This window comes from Desmodus rotundus, chromosome 1 (assembly GCF_022682495.2).
Source record: "Desmodus rotundus isolate HL8 chromosome 1, HLdesRot8A.1, whole genome shotgun sequence".
Lineage (NCBI taxonomy): Eukaryota > Metazoa > Chordata > Mammalia > Chiroptera > Phyllostomidae > Desmodus > Desmodus rotundus.
In genome coordinates, this window is record NC_071387.1 from 126,251,753 (window position 1) to 126,269,661 (window position 17,909).

General features: G+C 40.1%; 1 protein-coding gene across 3 annotated transcripts in view; it reads left to right on the top strand.

Annotated features, from left to right (window-relative positions):
- The first annotated feature begins 4,708 nt into the window (after positions 1-4,708).
- PRR16 (proline rich 16) overlaps positions 4,709-17,909 on the top strand; it is a 249,921-nt gene continuing 236,720 nt past the window's right edge. For 2 of the 3 annotated variants that reach the window (XM_045204419.3, XM_053910599.2), the window contains exon 1: positions 4,907-5,384. In XM_045204419.3, the coding sequence (XP_045060354.2) occupies positions 5,226-5,384 (159 nt within the window). In that variant the 5' untranslated portion in view covers positions 4,907-5,225. Of the gene's footprint in view, positions 5,385-17,909 lie in introns of all 3 variants that reach the window. The other variant, XM_071219282.1, reaches the window with a different exon arrangement.

The following is a 17,909-nucleotide window of genomic DNA, read 5'->3' on the forward strand; positions in this document are numbered from 1 at the left end:
TCTAAAGGCCATATGATGGTATCTATTTTTTTTTAATTTTTCCAGGGGCACATCTCTTCTTTTGGAGGAGTAATAGGCCGCAGGTGTAGGCAGCTTGATCCCAGTTGGACCAGCCATTATACTTTCTCACCACCAGTTATTGACCCAAGCAGAACCATTGCTTGTGTATATGGCATCTTCCTTACTGTGAATTTGAAAACTGTTTTGCTTCCTGAAGACACTTTATTTCCATGTGGCAGAAAATTTTAATATACAGGTTTTGGTAGATTAATTCATTTTCCTGCCACCTACTGGACAACCATGATAATTAAATACAGTTGACTCGAACAACTGGGGGGTTGGGGGTAGTGACACCCCTTGCAGTTGCAAATTCCCTTATAACTTTTGACTCTGCAGTATGCCCTTGGCATTCTCAGAGTCAATCAACCACAGATTTAAAACAGTATGTCTCTATCTGCGGGTGGGAATACTCAGTTGGGAATTCAAAAATACTGTTTTTGATCCATGGTTGGTTGAGTCTATGAATGTGAAACCCACAAATATGAAGGGCAGAATGTATTTATTGGAAAAAAATATGACTGTAAGTAGATCCACACAGTTCAAATACATGTCGTTCAGGGGTCAGCTGTATAGAAATGTATGAATTTTCTCTAAGAATAGCACCACTGAAATAGCAGCTTTGCACCTGACTCAATCACAGGGATTGACTGAGGTGCATGTCCATGACCTAAGTTAGACCTATCGAAGTCCCCTCCTGGGAGCTTGCTGTGATGATCTCTTTCTTTTCTCATTGCTAAGTTGTGAAGATGTGAACCGGTGGCCAAAGTTCAACCTCTATGGAAAAACTGGTCTGAGAAAGAAGCCAATCCACCATAAGGTGACGGGATACACAGACAGAAAGAAAGAGTCCCAACGGTCCCAGAAATTTTGGCTCCAATACTTTTTGAAGATATTTCTATCCTAGCCTTCTATGTTTGAGCTCTGAGACAATTTCCTTTGTTAATATAAGGAAAAGTTCAGTTTCTGTCACATGGATAAAAGGTAAAAAATAAAAAGTCACGTATATTGGCTTTGAAGGTTAAGTAAAATAAATGGACTGTAATTGGAAAAGAGGGCAAGAAGAGATACTGTGAGGTAATGTCACTTTATTACTACAAAGAGTCATGTGCAGAATTGTCTAATTGTTCCTGCTGAGAGGATGTCTTGCTATATCTTGTGGCATGTCTACTCCGTAGCATAGAGACTTGCCTAGAGTAGCCATTTAAAAAATATCTGTTGAGGGGTCTCATTCTCATGGGACACCCACATGTACATACATAATAAATTTGGTTAGTTTCTTCTGTTAAAACATTTGTTGAATTAAGTTAATTTTAAAACACACGGACATGGCAAAACTTTATTCAGTCCTTCATTTCCCTTGTAAAATATTTATTGAACAACTACTTTGCAATAGACTCAGTTCTTTTCACTCGGGATACTATAATGCGTATTTGTACTTAAATTTCCAGATCACTTCTTGTTTTGTTTTGTTTTTACCAATATGCATAGATATCTATGATTGCAAAGATATCATAGGCAGCTCTCATGCCCAAAGCAGTGGATACATAGAAAGGAGACATTCTCCAGACAAATGGAGACTACTCCGCAAAATGTACAAGTCACCTGTGGGGTCAAGCTCCCAATTTGTATACCCTAGATGTAAAACATAACAGAGAGCAAAACAACTACATGATCTTCAAGGCTTATCCTAGCTAGAAAAGCAAGTTTGCTTTTGGTCTCTGGAGTGCGGTCTCTTTCCAGCAGCCTAGAAACTGGTTCAAATGCAAATTTCAGACTCTACCCCAGAGGAGCTGCATTTGACGCCCTGGGCAGGGAAGGGGAGGGGCCCAGCAAGCTGTGTTTCCACGCCAAAGGCTGAGGACCACTGCCTAGACCTATGCAATGTTTAGTAGTCAACGCATATAAGGAGACATTTTCTAATGTTCTCTCTGCTGCATTTCACCAAAACATTTTCTCTTCTAGACGTCCTGTCCTTCTCTGCCACTCTCCACCCCCGCCCCTCAGTTAAAACTATTTTAGTCAGACAGAACTGTCATTTGGTCCTTTCATGTTTTCAAATAATTTTAAAAGCATTATTGAATTTTACAAACAAAAAAAGTTCATGCAAAATAAAAAGAAAATCACAAGCCTCTACTGAGAGTGATAGTATGCATGTTATCCTTTTTATTAGGTAGTATATCAATAAGAGCCATAGCCAACAGGATGGGACAAAATGTTTTGGGAATGTTCTCGAGCTCTTTGTGAACTAAAAATTATGTCAGTGTCATAGCATTTACTTATGTAGGTTATTAGGGATCGACTGCAATGGATTTCGGACACTCACTCACACACAAACACTCAAGAATACTGGTAAGTGCTTGTAACTAAAAAAACAGCCACTAGATGATCTCCTATAATTATCCAATCTTTCCTACTGCAAAACTCAGAAAAAGATGAATAAAGAGACAAAGATAAAATGCTGGGTGCACAATCACTTCTCTAGGTAAGCCCTTCCTTTTCTATTTAGAAATATGCTATTCTAAGATTGTAAGTGATATGGTTGGTGTATGTATCCATTTGCAGCTAGCATTAGTACATAAGTTTATGGGCAGATTCATTAGGTGTTACTTTTGCTATTTGGTCCCCATAATTCAGCTTTAAAACATCATATCATATATAATTATCTTTGAGAGAGCATAGGATGAGCCAAAGGAATAAAATATTTGTCCATAAGAGTAATAAAAAATAGGGAGTAAATAAACTTTATGTCCATGTGTCCTTTTCATCCTGTCCATTTGCCCCAAATATTTTTTAATTTTTTCTGTAAAATGTTCTCTTCCATGAATATTTTACCCTTGCTTCCTTGATGACTGGAAGGTAGCAGTAGCTACCCCTGCTGGGATCTACTAGCTCTTCAGTTTGGGTTTGGACGCCCACTTCAACTTCTCCCTTTCAGTTAACTCCATCCCATATTTAGACATGGGTACACACAGATGATAGCCATTATTTAGGAGTAGATGGTGATGTGGGTGTGGATGGTGTGTTTTAGAGTAATAATTATGATTTGATTTTAAGCCAGAATAGTTTGGTTCATTAATAACAATTCATGTCATAGGACGACGACTTGCTTTTTAATCTTCAGTGAAGGCAATTCATAGTATAATGGAAGTATTCTTATACTGTAAGATGGTTTTTTATCTTCACAGTTCTTCCCTAAAATCATTCGACTTTGAGGTTTTGGAACTTCCCTCTTCACTCGTGTACTATCGAGATCAAATATTCAATCTCGGGGAGCAGCACCATCTCTTTTTTCTTATGTTATCTCCTGTCATTTCTGACCATTCACCTTTATTCAGATATGAAAAATAAGAATACCATTAAAGATCAGCATGGGCATTTGTATACCTGATAGAATTATTTTTATTGTTACATCTTTGTAAAATAATGTATCTTTTAAAGAATAACTTGCAGAGATAAAAAGAACTTCAAAAAATCTATTCTCCCAACCTCAGAGAACTCAGGAATGTTACTCATTTTAACACTGGTAATTATTTTTTCTCTTTTCTCCTCTCTACTTTTCTTACTGCACACTGGTTCTTTTATTCTTTCCTTATTTTAATTCCCTTCCAGCGGCCTCTGTTTTCCACCTGTTTCCACTGATTTTTCAATGCTGTTATTCTTTTGAGACCACCTGTAAGTTTCTATTTTTAGTCCTGCTGTCTTTTCTTTCATATTTCAAATATGACTCCCAAAGATTGTATCAAGATGAATTGTTCAGAATGAAGGCAGTGATTGATTATGATGGACTTAAGGAACTCGGGAGAGGACAGCTGTCAAGATTTTCTTCATCCAATAGAATTGTGTTGGATACACCTGGGGTTTGAGAAGCAAGAAATAGAAAGCCCTACTAAGACATGACTCAAATGGGAAACGTAATAAAATAATGATTTGGAGTAGTATTAACTGAAGAAAATAAAACAAACCAGTCTGCCAGGTTAGTAGCTAATAACCCGTGAGTTTGCTACTAAGGAAATTAAAACTTGAGCCAATAAGAATGGCAACCATCTACTGAGAATGAAACTGAAGGCTTCCTATTAACTCCCCTCCCTGGGTCCTTTGGACAGAACAGTCAGAAAGTCATTTCCTATTTATTTAGTAGCAAAAGACTTGAAATGGAAAAATATATATATAGAAAAAAAGTCAGAGGCAAACTCTTAACTCCTTCAAAAGGAGATTCAGACAGGGTATTTTTCCCCCTCAGGGCAAAACATACATCAGCATAGGTCACGAAAAGAGGAAGGGCAGTTAAGAACAGGGAAAAAGAAAAAAGGAGCTGTCGCAGATAAGTACAGCCAAGATGACTCATACAGTCTCCCAGGGGATTTTTGGTGTGGGGACATCGAATTAATAAATCCACTATTAGCTGTGTGGAACCCACAGGGCTAGGCAAACTCAAGAACTCTTGATTTCATGTTGGGGGGTCGCTATTTATGCACAGCCCCCTCCCCCCGCAGAAGTGAGAACCCTTTTTTCGAACTCTTAGTCACTTTGAGAATGATTGGAGGCCTTCAGGGAATACTTTGGTCCTGGATAAACATTTAGAGTCGCTTCACCCTAAATCCAACTCTTGCCCGGATCCGTGAGTCGTTCTGAACCGATCTGAGAGCGCGGCGGGATCCAGGTCTCTGCTAGCGGCGGGCACCAGGAATCCAGGCAGATGCGAGAAGACGCACAGCGGTCTGCCAGGCGGAGGGCGTTTCAGCATCCAGACCTGGGGGCGGGCGCGGCAGGGACCTCGCTGCCTGCTCCCTGATGCCCAGGAGCCCTGGGAGAGACCCTGGAGCGAGGCGCCGCGGGCGCCGCGGCCGGCGGGGCGCACTCCCCGCGGGGCGCGAGTGCGAGTGTGCGCGCGAGCGGCGGGCGGCGGCGGGAGGAGGCGCAGGCGCGCTGCTCGCCCGTCTGCAGCCGGGCGCCGGGCGCCGAGCGCCGCGGCTCGGGGAGTTGATGGCAGCACCACAGTGCGGCCGCCGGGCCGAGCGCCGAGCGCAGCCACCCGCCGCTGCCCAGGAAGCGTCCAAGATGTGGAGGGATCCGGGCGGCAGCGGTTGCAGCAGCGCCAGGGACCGGGGCGCGCGGCAGCCTCCGCTCTCCTGCCTGTGCTGACCTGCCTCGTTTGGCCCCAAAGAATGTCAGCCAAGTCCAAAGGGACCCCCCCCTCCTCCTCTCCAGCCGAGGGACCACCGGCAGCCTCCAAAGCCAAGGTGAAGGAACAGATCAAGATCATCGTGGAGGATCTGGAATTAGTCCTGGGCGACCTGAAGGACGTAGCCAAGGAACTTAAGGAGGTGAGAGGCGCAGGGCTGGGGAGGGAGTTCGTCGCCGTTTGCCCCCTTGGGGTTTTGGGTCCGTTTTCACTGGGAACCGCCGACTTCTTAACTCCTGGAAACTATGGTAAGAAGCCTGCTGATGGACTTTCTTTGCTCCAGCGACTCCTGAGAAGAGTTGTTGCACTTTTACATTTTTTTTTAATCAGGAAGAAATCAACTAGTGTTTTAATCGATGGAACTGGGATGGTGGGGTGAACGCGCGCGTGTTTCGCTATCGGTGTGTGTATAGTGTCGGGGGAGGGGGATAACGGGGGGTGTGTCGACAGAGGAAGAAATGAGCAGCCCGGCCGGGGCGTGCGAGACGCCCCTCTCCTGCCCTCTTTTTCCCCCGGAGTCCTTCGGCAAGTCACTCCTTGCCTGGCCGCCTCCTCACGCCCGGGCTGAAGGGGGTCCGGGTTCCGGGCCCTGGGCCAGGCCGGGGAGGGCAGCTTGGGGGAAGCTAGGCTCCAGCTCTCCTCCCCGATTTCCCGCCCCGCAGGAAGGCAGGCATCCCTGCTGCTGGCAAGGGGAGCCCAGACTTGGGGACGTGGAGGGGGTCCGGGACTTTCTCAGTTTCGTAGTTTCTGAGGCATCTCTTACCCTCTTCCGAATGTCGCTCCTAGTAACTCTGGGCCTCTCCCCCACCCCTTCTTCCTTCCTCCCACGTTGTCGCCACTTGGCACTGAACCTGGGAGCTTGGCGCATTAGTGTATGTGTGTTGTGCGTGTGTGTGTTGTGCGTGTGCCAGGTCTTGCCACTGGCGTCCTGTCTCTTGGGAACCGGGACTGTTTTGCTTCTTTCTCGCTCCCTATCTATTCCTCTTCTGCCCTCTCCCCCCCCCCCCCCCCCCCCCCCCGTTATCCGGATAGAAAGAAGCGGAGGCAGTGTCAGGGCTGAGGCTGCGTAAATCAGGCTGCCGCTCCCGGCGGGGGCGAAGGCTGGCTTGGGAGGGGTGGGGTCCCCGTGAGCCTGGCTGGCAGCTGGTGGAGTCGCGGAGCTGGTGGCAGAGTCTGAGCCCGCTGTTCTGCTACCGAACGGGCGCCTGGTGTGGTCCTCGGTCGGGGAGCCCGCACCCCGCAGTTTCTTCCGAGCTAAGGCTAACTTCTAGGGTGGTGGTGCTGGAGGAGGGAAGGGAAGGGGTGGGGGCTTCTTCTAGGTCCAAATTATGATCTTGTTTCTGAGGCCGAGTGGGAGGAAATTGAGGGTTGTTTGGATGCCCGGCCTCTAGAAATTAACCTCCTCTACCAGTTTCCAATCCAAATGGGAGGCAAGAGTCCCTCCCTCCCTCCCACCCCCTCCCCCTCCCCCACCCCGTCCTTTCTCTCCCTGCTCTTCATTACCTGTATGACCAGAACTCTGCATTTGTTACCAAACGCAAGTCTGTCAGAATGGCCCTTTCATGGGCAGAGTCCTGCTTGTCATGGCAAATGCCATTCCTGTAGGTGTTCCACAGATAGAACACGACTATTACTGAGGTCCTGAGAGTGGAGATTGATACAGATGATAGATGTGAGGGTAAAACTTGTTCATGTTTGCGGGGCTTCTCTAGGATCATTGCTTCACAACTGGTTGACAGATGGTGAGGTTATCCATTGAAATTCAAGTCTAAAGATGCTGTTCGTTTCTTTGTTATTCTTTAATGTGACATTTTTGGCAGGCTGTGTTTTCATCTGAAACATCATGGCGTTGTAAAAAGGAACAAATTTGGGCATGTTGCTTTTGGCAGAAGCGTGCTTTATAATTGTTGAGGTTTCTAAGGTGGGGACTTGGGAAACCTGCGTCCACACAGCCAATATGTTGCTGTCTTAGCGAGGAGGCTGAGCTTAAGATAGGGGTAGTCAATCAAAACTCTGCCTCTGTGGGCGTATCCTTCCTTAGGACGTGTCCCTCTACTCCCTGCTGGAGGCAGAATGAATGACAAGAAACTGCGTATGGTCTTGATGATGGCTTGCCTCATTATTCTGTAAATATTTGGAGATCAGTTAGACTTGTAGTGAAACTGTTAACCTCCCTGAGGGTCTTGTTTAGAATCACAGAGAAATAAATCAGAGAGTCTGGATATGTGTTCCTTTCACTCTTTCTGTGTCTTCATTTACTGGGGAATATTTAAGGGGGGAAACAGATAGTTTATAAAAAGGAATGGAGAAGTATAGATAATGTACAACCAAGTAAATGGAAGGATCTGTCTTCGGGATAAAGTTTTGCTTGATGCTTTGGAAGTTTGATTGGCTGCTAGGGCCAGATCGGGAAAAATCTCACCTGTAAGAGTGATACTTGTAAGTGGTAAATGATGTCATGTGATAGTTAATTATTTATGGGAGGATATCATCATCCTAGGTGTGCACATGGAATTGTATTACAGTGTGTCTGAATCTCAAAACATTGGCAATTTATATAATGTGATTGATAGTTATTTTGAGAAGAAAGTGTTTATAGGGCATATTTAACCTATGACCTTTTGCAGTTGTCCAGCATTTGTCTTTTAAAGACAGTGCTGCACGTGTGACTGAGCATGTCTGTGATGTAGTTTTGAATGGAGGAGTAACTGAAAACTGAGCTAATTGCAAACCTTGTTAGTTTCTATACCTGTGACCCACAGATATGAATGTCACTGTAAATTTATCACTTGTTATAGTCAATATTCTGGCACTATATCATTAGCATATACTAAGTATAAATTGTTTTATTTAGAATTCTAATTCCTGTATTGGCAATGCTTTTAGGCCTTAATATATTTTGATATTAATGAGAAGAGAACTCTTATTAACTTGTAACAGAAATTATAACAAAGTGATATGACTAGATCACCATATCAGTCAATATGTTACTTATTTTACTTTTCTGCTTTTTTATTCTATCTAAAGTGCAGTACATTTAATTTTGCCTAAACTGCACCAACAGTATTGGAATTTTGTTTGAAGTTATTTTGAAATTGCTTTTCCTTTTAGAAGTTTTCTGGGCTTTAATTATCTGAAAATTCAGGTAGTGTGGTAGGTTTGAACACAATAATAGCTTCTGGGAACACTGATAATTAGGAACAAAGCTCCATTATTATTATGGATGTTTTTTATGACTAGTTATTTAATCATTTTTCAGTAATTTATAATTAGATTATATATTGGAAGAAGAGGAACAGGATTTCTAGGAAGTCTCAGGGCTGTTTTATTCTTCCGTCAGAATTTAGAAAAACCTCCAATAACTTGACTTTTCAGAAATAATAGGGGTTGTTTGGTCTTTTGTACTATAATGGGAAACATAAGTAAAATTCAACATGTTTATTCAGCACTTACTATCTATTATGTTATTTTTTTATTGTTACCAAGATGAGTAAGTTACAATTTCTGGCCTCCGTGAGCTCAGAATGTTGGTTTGCGATGCATTTATCACATCTTTGAGTGTCAGTAGTGCAAACAGGCATTACTGCCTGAGCGGCCACTCTGAGCTTGGGGGAAGTAAGCAGAATTAAGAGTAAGAGTGAGCATATGTCGATTAATACGCCAGTGCTTGCTGTGTACTCAGTAGTACGATAAGCCTTCGGTAAATACCCGAGTAGAAGGTTTTAAAAGACAGGAATTTTAAGAAACCATTTATTCAGATTGTCATGATTAACATAACAGGATCAATGCCTCACTGCCAGGTGTTACAAGTAAATATTGGAGATTTTTATGAAGGATAAGTTTTGGGGGGAATGAAAGGTCAAAAACAAATAGGAATTAACAGGAAATTAATCCATATTGCTTTTTTCTACACATGGAAAAAATTACTGCTGAAACTCTAGAGCTTTAGGGATAAAATTAACTATTACTGGTTTTCAGGTGTGTGGTGATTTATTTTTAGAAATGTAGAAAGAAGAGCTTTATAAAAATAGTTCTCAAATAACCTGACATCTCTAGGTACCAATTTACCAGTTCTTTTATGAAGGTCTCACTGGTAAACTGTTTTGCATCAAATGTTGGTGTTACTGTGGGATCACAGATCTCATTAGTTAGAGGGAAAGTGAAGTGTGTGATAAACAACCGTTTATTTGGAAACAAAATTCATTGCTGATTTAGGTGAATTCTGTTTGAGTTTAGACTGATTATAACCTTGAACATTTTTCTCAGTGTTTCAGTTTATGATTTTAAGTGACAAGGCTGGACTATGGGTTGAAGATATAGGTGGCTACGTCTTATGAGTAGACATGACTCTCACGTAGGAGCCAGGGAACCAGTTATTAGTGCCCTGGAGTCACTCATGGGCTTCTTGGTGGGAAGGTGTGTCAGCACTGTGGCTGTGGATTAGAAAGCACTTATGATTTTTCATAAACAAAATCAAATTAAACTTAAGTTTAATTTTGAAAAGCTTGAAAACCCATAAGAAACAATTCATTTTGGGGCTGATTAAAACAGAATTAATAATTATCTTCAGTATATTTTTCTTTTTTAATGGATTATTTACTTGAAATTGTATAGTTTATTGCTCCAGAAAATCCTACCAAATATTTTTTGGTTAATGAGTCTGTGCATATAAACCTAATTATTAGAATGAATTATAAAGAATAATGTATGGATTGTTTTCTAAGTTCTAAAGTTATGAATGAATAAAATTTCTCAGTTCATTCAATTGTAGCAATAGCCGTTTTCTCCTACTCTACTCAACAGTCTAACCCCCAAACTGGAGTATATTTACCAAATGATAAAATGCTTTTTAATTCTTCTTTTCTTAAGTATGATGGCTTAACACGTTACTGAAAAAGCAGAATGGTTCTGAGAAACTAAAGATAACCAGTGACCATCTTTCACGGAATCTATTTCCAATGCATGAAACCCTCTAGACTCCAAGAATTAGCTGGTAAGAAATTCAAGCAGCCTTAAAAGTAATAATAAATGTTTGCTTCAGGCAATAGTTAAGTAATAGATAATAAAACCAACCTAATAGGTTTTACTGTTACCTGGATTATGTTCTTTTTTTTTTTTTCTTTCTGCCCTTACTGCTCCGAGGATCTCAAAGTGCAGGATAAAAGATAGAAATGCCAGTTTGAATAAAATATATTTTTCCAAACAAATTTAACTACAGAACCTTCCATAGAACTAATCGTGAAAAATTTCTTAGGCAACTTTTGAGAATGATGGGGTAAAATTTCAAAAGGCTCCCGATTCGGTTCTGATTGAAATGTACACAGCTGAAATTGAGCTGAACGTAAAATACTAGAAAACAACGAAGAAAACTTTTTACTTTGCGAAATACAGTTATTTATTTATTTCATTAAGACTTTATTTTTTTAGGGCAGTTTTAGGTTCAGAGAAAAATGGAGCAGAAGGTACAGAGATTTTCCGTGTACCTCTGTCCCTCACATGTCCCTTCCTCCATTATCAGCATCTCCCGCCAGAGTGGTCCATGTGCTACACTTGATGAGCCTGCATTGACGCATCATCGTTACCTAGAGTCTGCAGTTTACGTTGTGGTTCACTCGGGCTGTGGTGCATTTTATGGGTGTGGACAATGGTGTGATGCCATGTGTCCATCATTGTGGTGCTCTACCTATTCATCCCTCTCCCAACCTAATCCCAAAGGTGCTAGCTTTTGACAGAACACATTTCATTTTTTCCCTCCTTTCAGAAGCAGTACAGTATACTATAGAAAGTTTGGGAAAAAATCTCAAAATTGTAAAGGAGAAATAAAAGTTATCCTTAATACCACACAAAAAATAGATATGTTGAACACTTGGCTATATTTTCTTTCATTTTTTTGTATGACTATTATGAAGTCATATACATTGATTTCTGCTTTCCTGAATAGTATTAGATCATAACCATTATATAGATGTGCTATAAGTTACTTTATAGTCCCCATAATCTTGGACATTCTATTTATTTCCAAATGTTTATGGCTGTTAAATATCACTAAAAAGACAGTTTTGACAATATAAAAGTGGCTAAGAGAGAGTTTACTCTGTACCTGATATTCTTCTAAATGCATTTATTTATATTTAAATCTTCTAACCCTCAAAACAAATATATGAGAAAGGTACTACTGTTATTTCATATTACAGAAAAGAAAACAGAGTCCAGAGATAAGTCACTTGCCCAAGTTCACTGATTTTTAAGTGGAGAAGTGAGGTTTCAATGCCAGGCAATTTATTGCTAAAATCCAGGCATTTAAGCACTAAGCTCTATTTCTTCTTCTTCCTCCTCCTCCTCCTCTTCTTCTTCTTCCTCTTCTTCTTCATCTTCGTCTTCGTCTTCTTCGTCTTGTTGTTGTTGTTGTTGTTGTTATTATTATTATTATTATTATTATTTTTTTTAGAAAACAAGGGAATGAAAGTTTTAAAGTTTTCTATCCTTATTGCCAAAGTGTCTTCCAGGGAGTTTCGCAAATATTTATACCCAGCAGGAATATACATGGACTCTGTTTCTCAAATTTTGAGAAAAACTAATAAACTTTTTAATTTAAGTCTGGTCATATAACTTATTATTTCTTTGTGGTAATAGTCATTGTTTTTGTTCATTGCACTCAATTTTGGGCACTGATATTGAGGTAAAATTAACAGTGAGCTAATTAAACCTTGCAATTTGCATCTTCCAAGTAAATAGAGGCTATAGTGAATTATTTTTGACCTATTTAGTCTTAAAAATATTAATGATAATATCACATAGCTTTTTTATATTATGACTTAGAAAATAAAGACACAACTAATGGGTACTTATTGATATCTAGCATTGTATACAGCTGTTCCAAATGAATAAAGGAATTTGGGAAACTTTAATTCTCTTCTGTTATTCTCAATGCCTTAGAAGGGAGCTGCTGTCCTTAAGTTTTCTGAGATGTTTCGGGTCTGGCAGCTGTTTCACTTTCTCCTAGTATGATAAATAGAGTCGAATTCTTTACCAGGTACGAAGTTATTGAGCTGGCTAACAATGTCATATGTATATTTATAATTAGATTTCTCATGTGAATTTAGTGGTATTGATTGAAGCCACCCTCTCCCCTCACATATCAGGGAAACAAGAAATGACCTTATTCTGAAATCCTATGTGTTAGGATTTTAGAATAAAATCCTATATGTTTTTTTCCAGTATAATATGGTTAGATGTGTTTTTTTTTATATTTGAAGTTAGTTTTATTATGTTTAAAGTTAGTTAAGATTTCCTGTAGGACCTAGGAAACCAAAGTTAGCACTGCGACTGTAAACAAGAAGCAGAAGGTAACATGAACTGAAATGAGAAAATAAACATGTATAAGTAATGTCCAAATCAAAGTAGACTCTCAAGGTGACCTGTAAAACCAGGGCAAATGTTGCCTTTTATGGTGTCAACAAAAAGTCTCTGCCACCAATCTAAAGCCAACAAGAGAACTAACCTAGGGTGTGGTAAAAGGAGGAACTTTTTTCAGGTAAGCAGTTTGCAAACCTGAGAAATTCAGCCTGTAGAGGAAACCAAAACTGTACTCCACCAGACAGAGGAGTGTCCACTTTTTTGTAGAGAAAGTCCTTAGTCTCTGTTTGGTCCTTTTTTTTTTTTTTTTTTTGCAAATGAGGAACCCAAATTTACACAATCTGATTGGTCCAACTATCACTACCCTCATTCACTGGAAAGATTAATTCTGATTGGTCATTATGGAGCTGTTCTGTTTAGTCAGTAAAGATGCAAATGAGGATATAGTTATGCAGTTCTCATTAGACAGGCTAAGTCTCCGCCCACTGGTTGAAAGACAAAACCAGGAACTCCTTTATAAGGGTTATAAGGGTTAATGCAGATGGCAGGAGCACGGTGCAGGAGGCTGAAGGCTTAGTCTGTAGCTTTTCCCTGAAATTCAGCATGTGTGAGCGCTCTCTGTCAGCAGTGGCTGCTAGACTCTGATCATGAATTTGGGCCCCGTTAACCTTGAGGAGTCCTTGGCAGGTAGATTCCTTCTTGAGGTTCATGATGGCATGAGCTGTTTTTAGTTTTGAAAATGAAAGGACATGAGAATTCCAAAGGAATTAAGCTTCTAGACTCTAGGTAAGAAATATGAACACTGTTAAGATAAAACTTATATTTATGATCTTGGTTTTCCCTCCTCCAGCTTTGCAAATGCTACTTTAGTTTGCAAAGTTTACTTCTAGAATACTCACAGTGAGTCAAATTATATACCTATGCCCATTGTGCCAGTTACTGTGGTGTTTGCCACACTATAAATAGATTTTTAACTACAGATAGTATATGATATCCTAGTCTAGAGAAGCAAATTTGATTATTTTTAACAAGTACTATATGCATGCTAACAGATTGGTGTGTATTTACCTCTTTCATAACATCAAATCTATCCTAAGATTGCAAGCTGTGTTCATGTGACTGAAAATTACTAGGTTAAAAAATATATCAGTCAAATGAATTGTCTTCTAGCTGCAGTGGTTCTTAATTTTCCCCCCATATCATAGAGCCCTTTGAAAATTTATAAAATTGTAGATATTTTTCCTAGAGCAAAAGCTCCTACAAAAGTAAGTCTTTGCAGATGTTCAGGGAATCTTGGGGGAGAGAGAATGACTCAGGTGAAAAGAGAAAAACAAGTGATTGATTACCTTTCTTTTTCTTTTTATATTTTTTAGCTAGTTACTTGAGACCAGCTCCATAATTTTCAAAATCAAAAGCCCTGGCTCTACTAAAAAGAAGAAATACTGATGGCTATCATGTGATGGTTTTTATTTCAGGGAGCCAATGGTAAACCAGCAATTTACTTGTCTTAGAGGGGCTCTGGTAGCTGGTCTCAACATAGGAATATATTCACTTCCTCCAAAACTGCAGAATACCCGTGTGTCTAAAGGTTAACTATCACTTTTTTAAAAAAAAATTATGTGTGCTGGAGCATATCATTGTATAGGACAAAATATTTCCACAGGTTATTGTAAATTATGTATAGTCTGTTTTTAAAACTGGTCCCAGAACAACGCTTTCTGTTTTATTATTTCCCTGTGTGAAATTAATTCATGAATGAAGAAAGATTTATTGAATTCTTGATATGTGTAAGACACTGTTGTGAAGACCATAAAGGATGCAAACATGAATAAGCTTAAGAACCTGTCCTTGGAGGAAGCCCCTTCTAGGAGGCTGAACTTCACGGGCAGTAGGGTGCACGAAGAAACTAGAGCGATGTAGAATGTGTAAAGGGCCATGATAAACTACAGCTAGAATTCAAAGATGGAAGAAACATGCATCTCACTTTCCAGTTTAATTGATTTTCTCTATGTTAATGAATTCTAAACTTTGCTTAATAAGATATGTAGTAACGCCTGTAATAATGCATCATGGTGTGGGGATGCGAGGGCAAGCCTTTCAAACTCATGCTTATGCTGCTTTATTGCTGCACACTAGAAGATCATTCTTAAGGATTATGTTAATACATTGTAACACTTCAGCACTTATTACCAATACCAGAAGTTACTTTCATGAAACATGTATCTCCCAATGTTCTTGTCAATGCATTTGAAAACAATCAGCCACCAGTTATTGTTTGCTTTAAAATTTATTAAAATAAATCACTGTTTTACATACATTGTAGCAATCAAGCTGATGTTGTTTCACATTCTAACTTAATTTGAATAAAAAAGCTAAAAATGTATGCAGAATTCCTGAAGTAGGTAATTATTATTATTTTGTAACTTTTGACAATAGTGAAAACACTATCAGGCAACCATAATTAATTTAAAATAACCTTGTAACGTTAAAGCTCAAATATCAGAGATAAGTTTATGTCTATTCACTTATATGTAGAATACAGTATAAATTTTATTATTCCTTGATTAGATAGATCATTTTTTTAATAAATGTTTAGAATTATCTTTTTATAATAATAGGAGGATTTTGAAGTGACATAGTGCAGAAGGGTAAGATCTGAGACTCTGAAGCCGAGCGCTGTGGCTTCGAATTGCTGCGCTTCATGATATTGGGTGCATGGTCTCTGTGCCTTCAGTTTCTTCCTGAAATGGCTATGGTGATGATAATACGACCTATAGCGTAGGCTGGTTATGGAGATTAAAGGACTTAATATATACGAAGCACTTAGAACAGTTCCCAGGTACAGAGTGAGAGCAGTAGGTATGCTTGTGTTTATTGTTATTATTATTTGCACTTATTTGAGCCTCTTTTTTTCATTTATTCAACAAACGAGCACCTACATATGCTAGGCAGGCAGTTGCTGGCAATATAGTGGTTCATAAAATAGACAAAATTCCTTCATGGAGATTACATAGAGAGTGGGGAGGGCATGGGGAAGACAGACCAACATAATAAATAGCAAATTATGTGAAATCCTAGAAAGTGACAGGTTTGATGAAACAACAGAAGATTGTAATGGGGTGAACGACAATGGTGAGGAGGTGCATTTTTAAATTGGGTGGAACAGAATGAGCCTCATTGCAGAAGTGACATGGTGGTGTCAGAGGAGAAGCTTGAAGGTGAAGGAGCCTGCCTTGTGACTGTCTAGGGGAGCACTCTTCCAGTTAGAGAGCACAGCAGTCCGAGGACCTCATGGTGGGCACATGTCCCACATATTTGCAGAAGAGCAAGGCCAGTGTGGCAGGAGTGAATCAGGAGAGGGCATCAGAAGGGCCCTGGGGGACATGTCTAAGGATTTTAATTCTTTCTCAGAGTGAAATGGGAACTTTGCAGTTTGGGGCAAAAGGATGAATGGATGTGATCTTCTTCCATCTTTTTCTCCTTACCTTTAGTCTCTAGTTCAAACACAGGTCTGTTGACATTTTCAGCAGATAATTGTTCAGAGCTGTCCTTTGCATTGTATGGTTTTTAGCAGCAGCCCTCGCCTGTGCTAAAATGTCAATGTGGCAATTGAAAATGTTTCTAGATATTGCCAGATGTCCCCTGGGGGGAAAGGGGAATCACCCTCATTGAGAACTAATGCTCTAGCGCTTCCTTCTTATTCCATATTACTTAATATTGCTTTCTTTGCCCCCCTTTTGTTTGTTTATGCTTTTATTTGTTGTTTATCCATCAAGCACCAGGCATTTATGTTTCTTTCAGATATTGTGTTCTCTCTGTTTTTTTTTTTTTAACAGAGCATTACCTGCATTTTTACTTACCTTTACCTGATTCTATTTTTCCCCCTGAATGTACTTTTGAAAATGCACCTTTTCATTTTCCTTTGCCACTTGCCCTACCTCCTTTTCCATTTTTCACAAGGAAATACAAATTACACTGAAAAACTGTAAGGAATTTGTATACGTATGTCTGTTTTACAATTTGGTGGGGGGAGGGAAATTCAGAAGGGATGGTGGGAGAGGCCAATGCTGAGTTGCTTGTCTTCTTGCCACTATTAGCTCCCGAGTAAGGTCTTTGGCAACCGTGACTGTAAGGAAAGGCTCTTCATCTCATCTGTCAGTCAGTCTTATGCTCCTCCTGCCCCTTCCATTTCTGTAGAGACAGGAGAGGTATGAGTGTTAGCGTGGCACACATTGCAGAAGAAATAAGGTGATGGTGGTGATGATGATGATGAACATGACTAACATCTGCTCATCGCTCACCAGGTACCAGGAGTACTTCTGAGTTAACTCATTCAATCCGCACAGTTAGCCTTTGAGGTCACTATAATTGTTCTACATAGGGAGAAGCTGAGACAGTGAGGTTAGTATGGAGAGCGAGTGATTGAGTTGGACTCTTGATATTTCTCTTTTGTATCGTTGTCCATACTGACTTCCCAATTCCCAGCGGCAGCCTAGTCACTGCTGGTTTTCAGGCGCTTCACTTCACTGTAATCTGTCTTCTCCCTCCTCCTCTACCTCCTCTGCTTCATCTGGCCCTTTCCCCTTTCTTGCTCTTTCTTTCTCCTGCTCTTCCTGTCTTCCTGTTTTTCCATCTTTTTGCTTTCTCATCAGCTTCTTTGATATGCCTCAATATCTTCTTCAGTTATCAAAGTTTTTTTTTAATTCCTACTATACGCAGGGCAATGTGTTAGGCAATATAAATAAAATAGTGAGCAACACATACACGGCCCCTGCCATCTGAAATTATATACTAGTGGGGAGACATTCAAAGAATAGTAGAAATAATGCTTATTAAGGAGTGTTAAAGGCTATGAAAGAAAAGTGCATGATACAATAAGAGCATGAACTCATTGATAAGCTTTGTCTATTCTCACTAAATGGCCTTTCAGATTGGCCGCTTTCTTCTTTCCCACTGCCACCTCCCTAATCCCTGTGCTACTAATTTCATGGATGTTCTTTTAATAGCCCTAGAGCTAATCTTTCTCTTTTGTTCTCTGCCAATTCATTCTCTAAACACTGCCAGATTAATCTGCTAATGCACGGGTTTCTTCAGGATGTATCCACCCACCCCCCAACCCTGGCCCTTAGAACATCACCCCTATCCTCTTTTTACTTAAAATGTTAAATGAACAAACCCAGCCTTCCAGCCAGACATCCAGCAGTCCCAGTTTTCCTGTTTGGCTCTTTCTGCCTCTTCTCTTTAGTGAGTAACACAGAGACCACCTCAGAAAATCTTGATATCGTCACAATTTTTACCTAACTTGAATTCT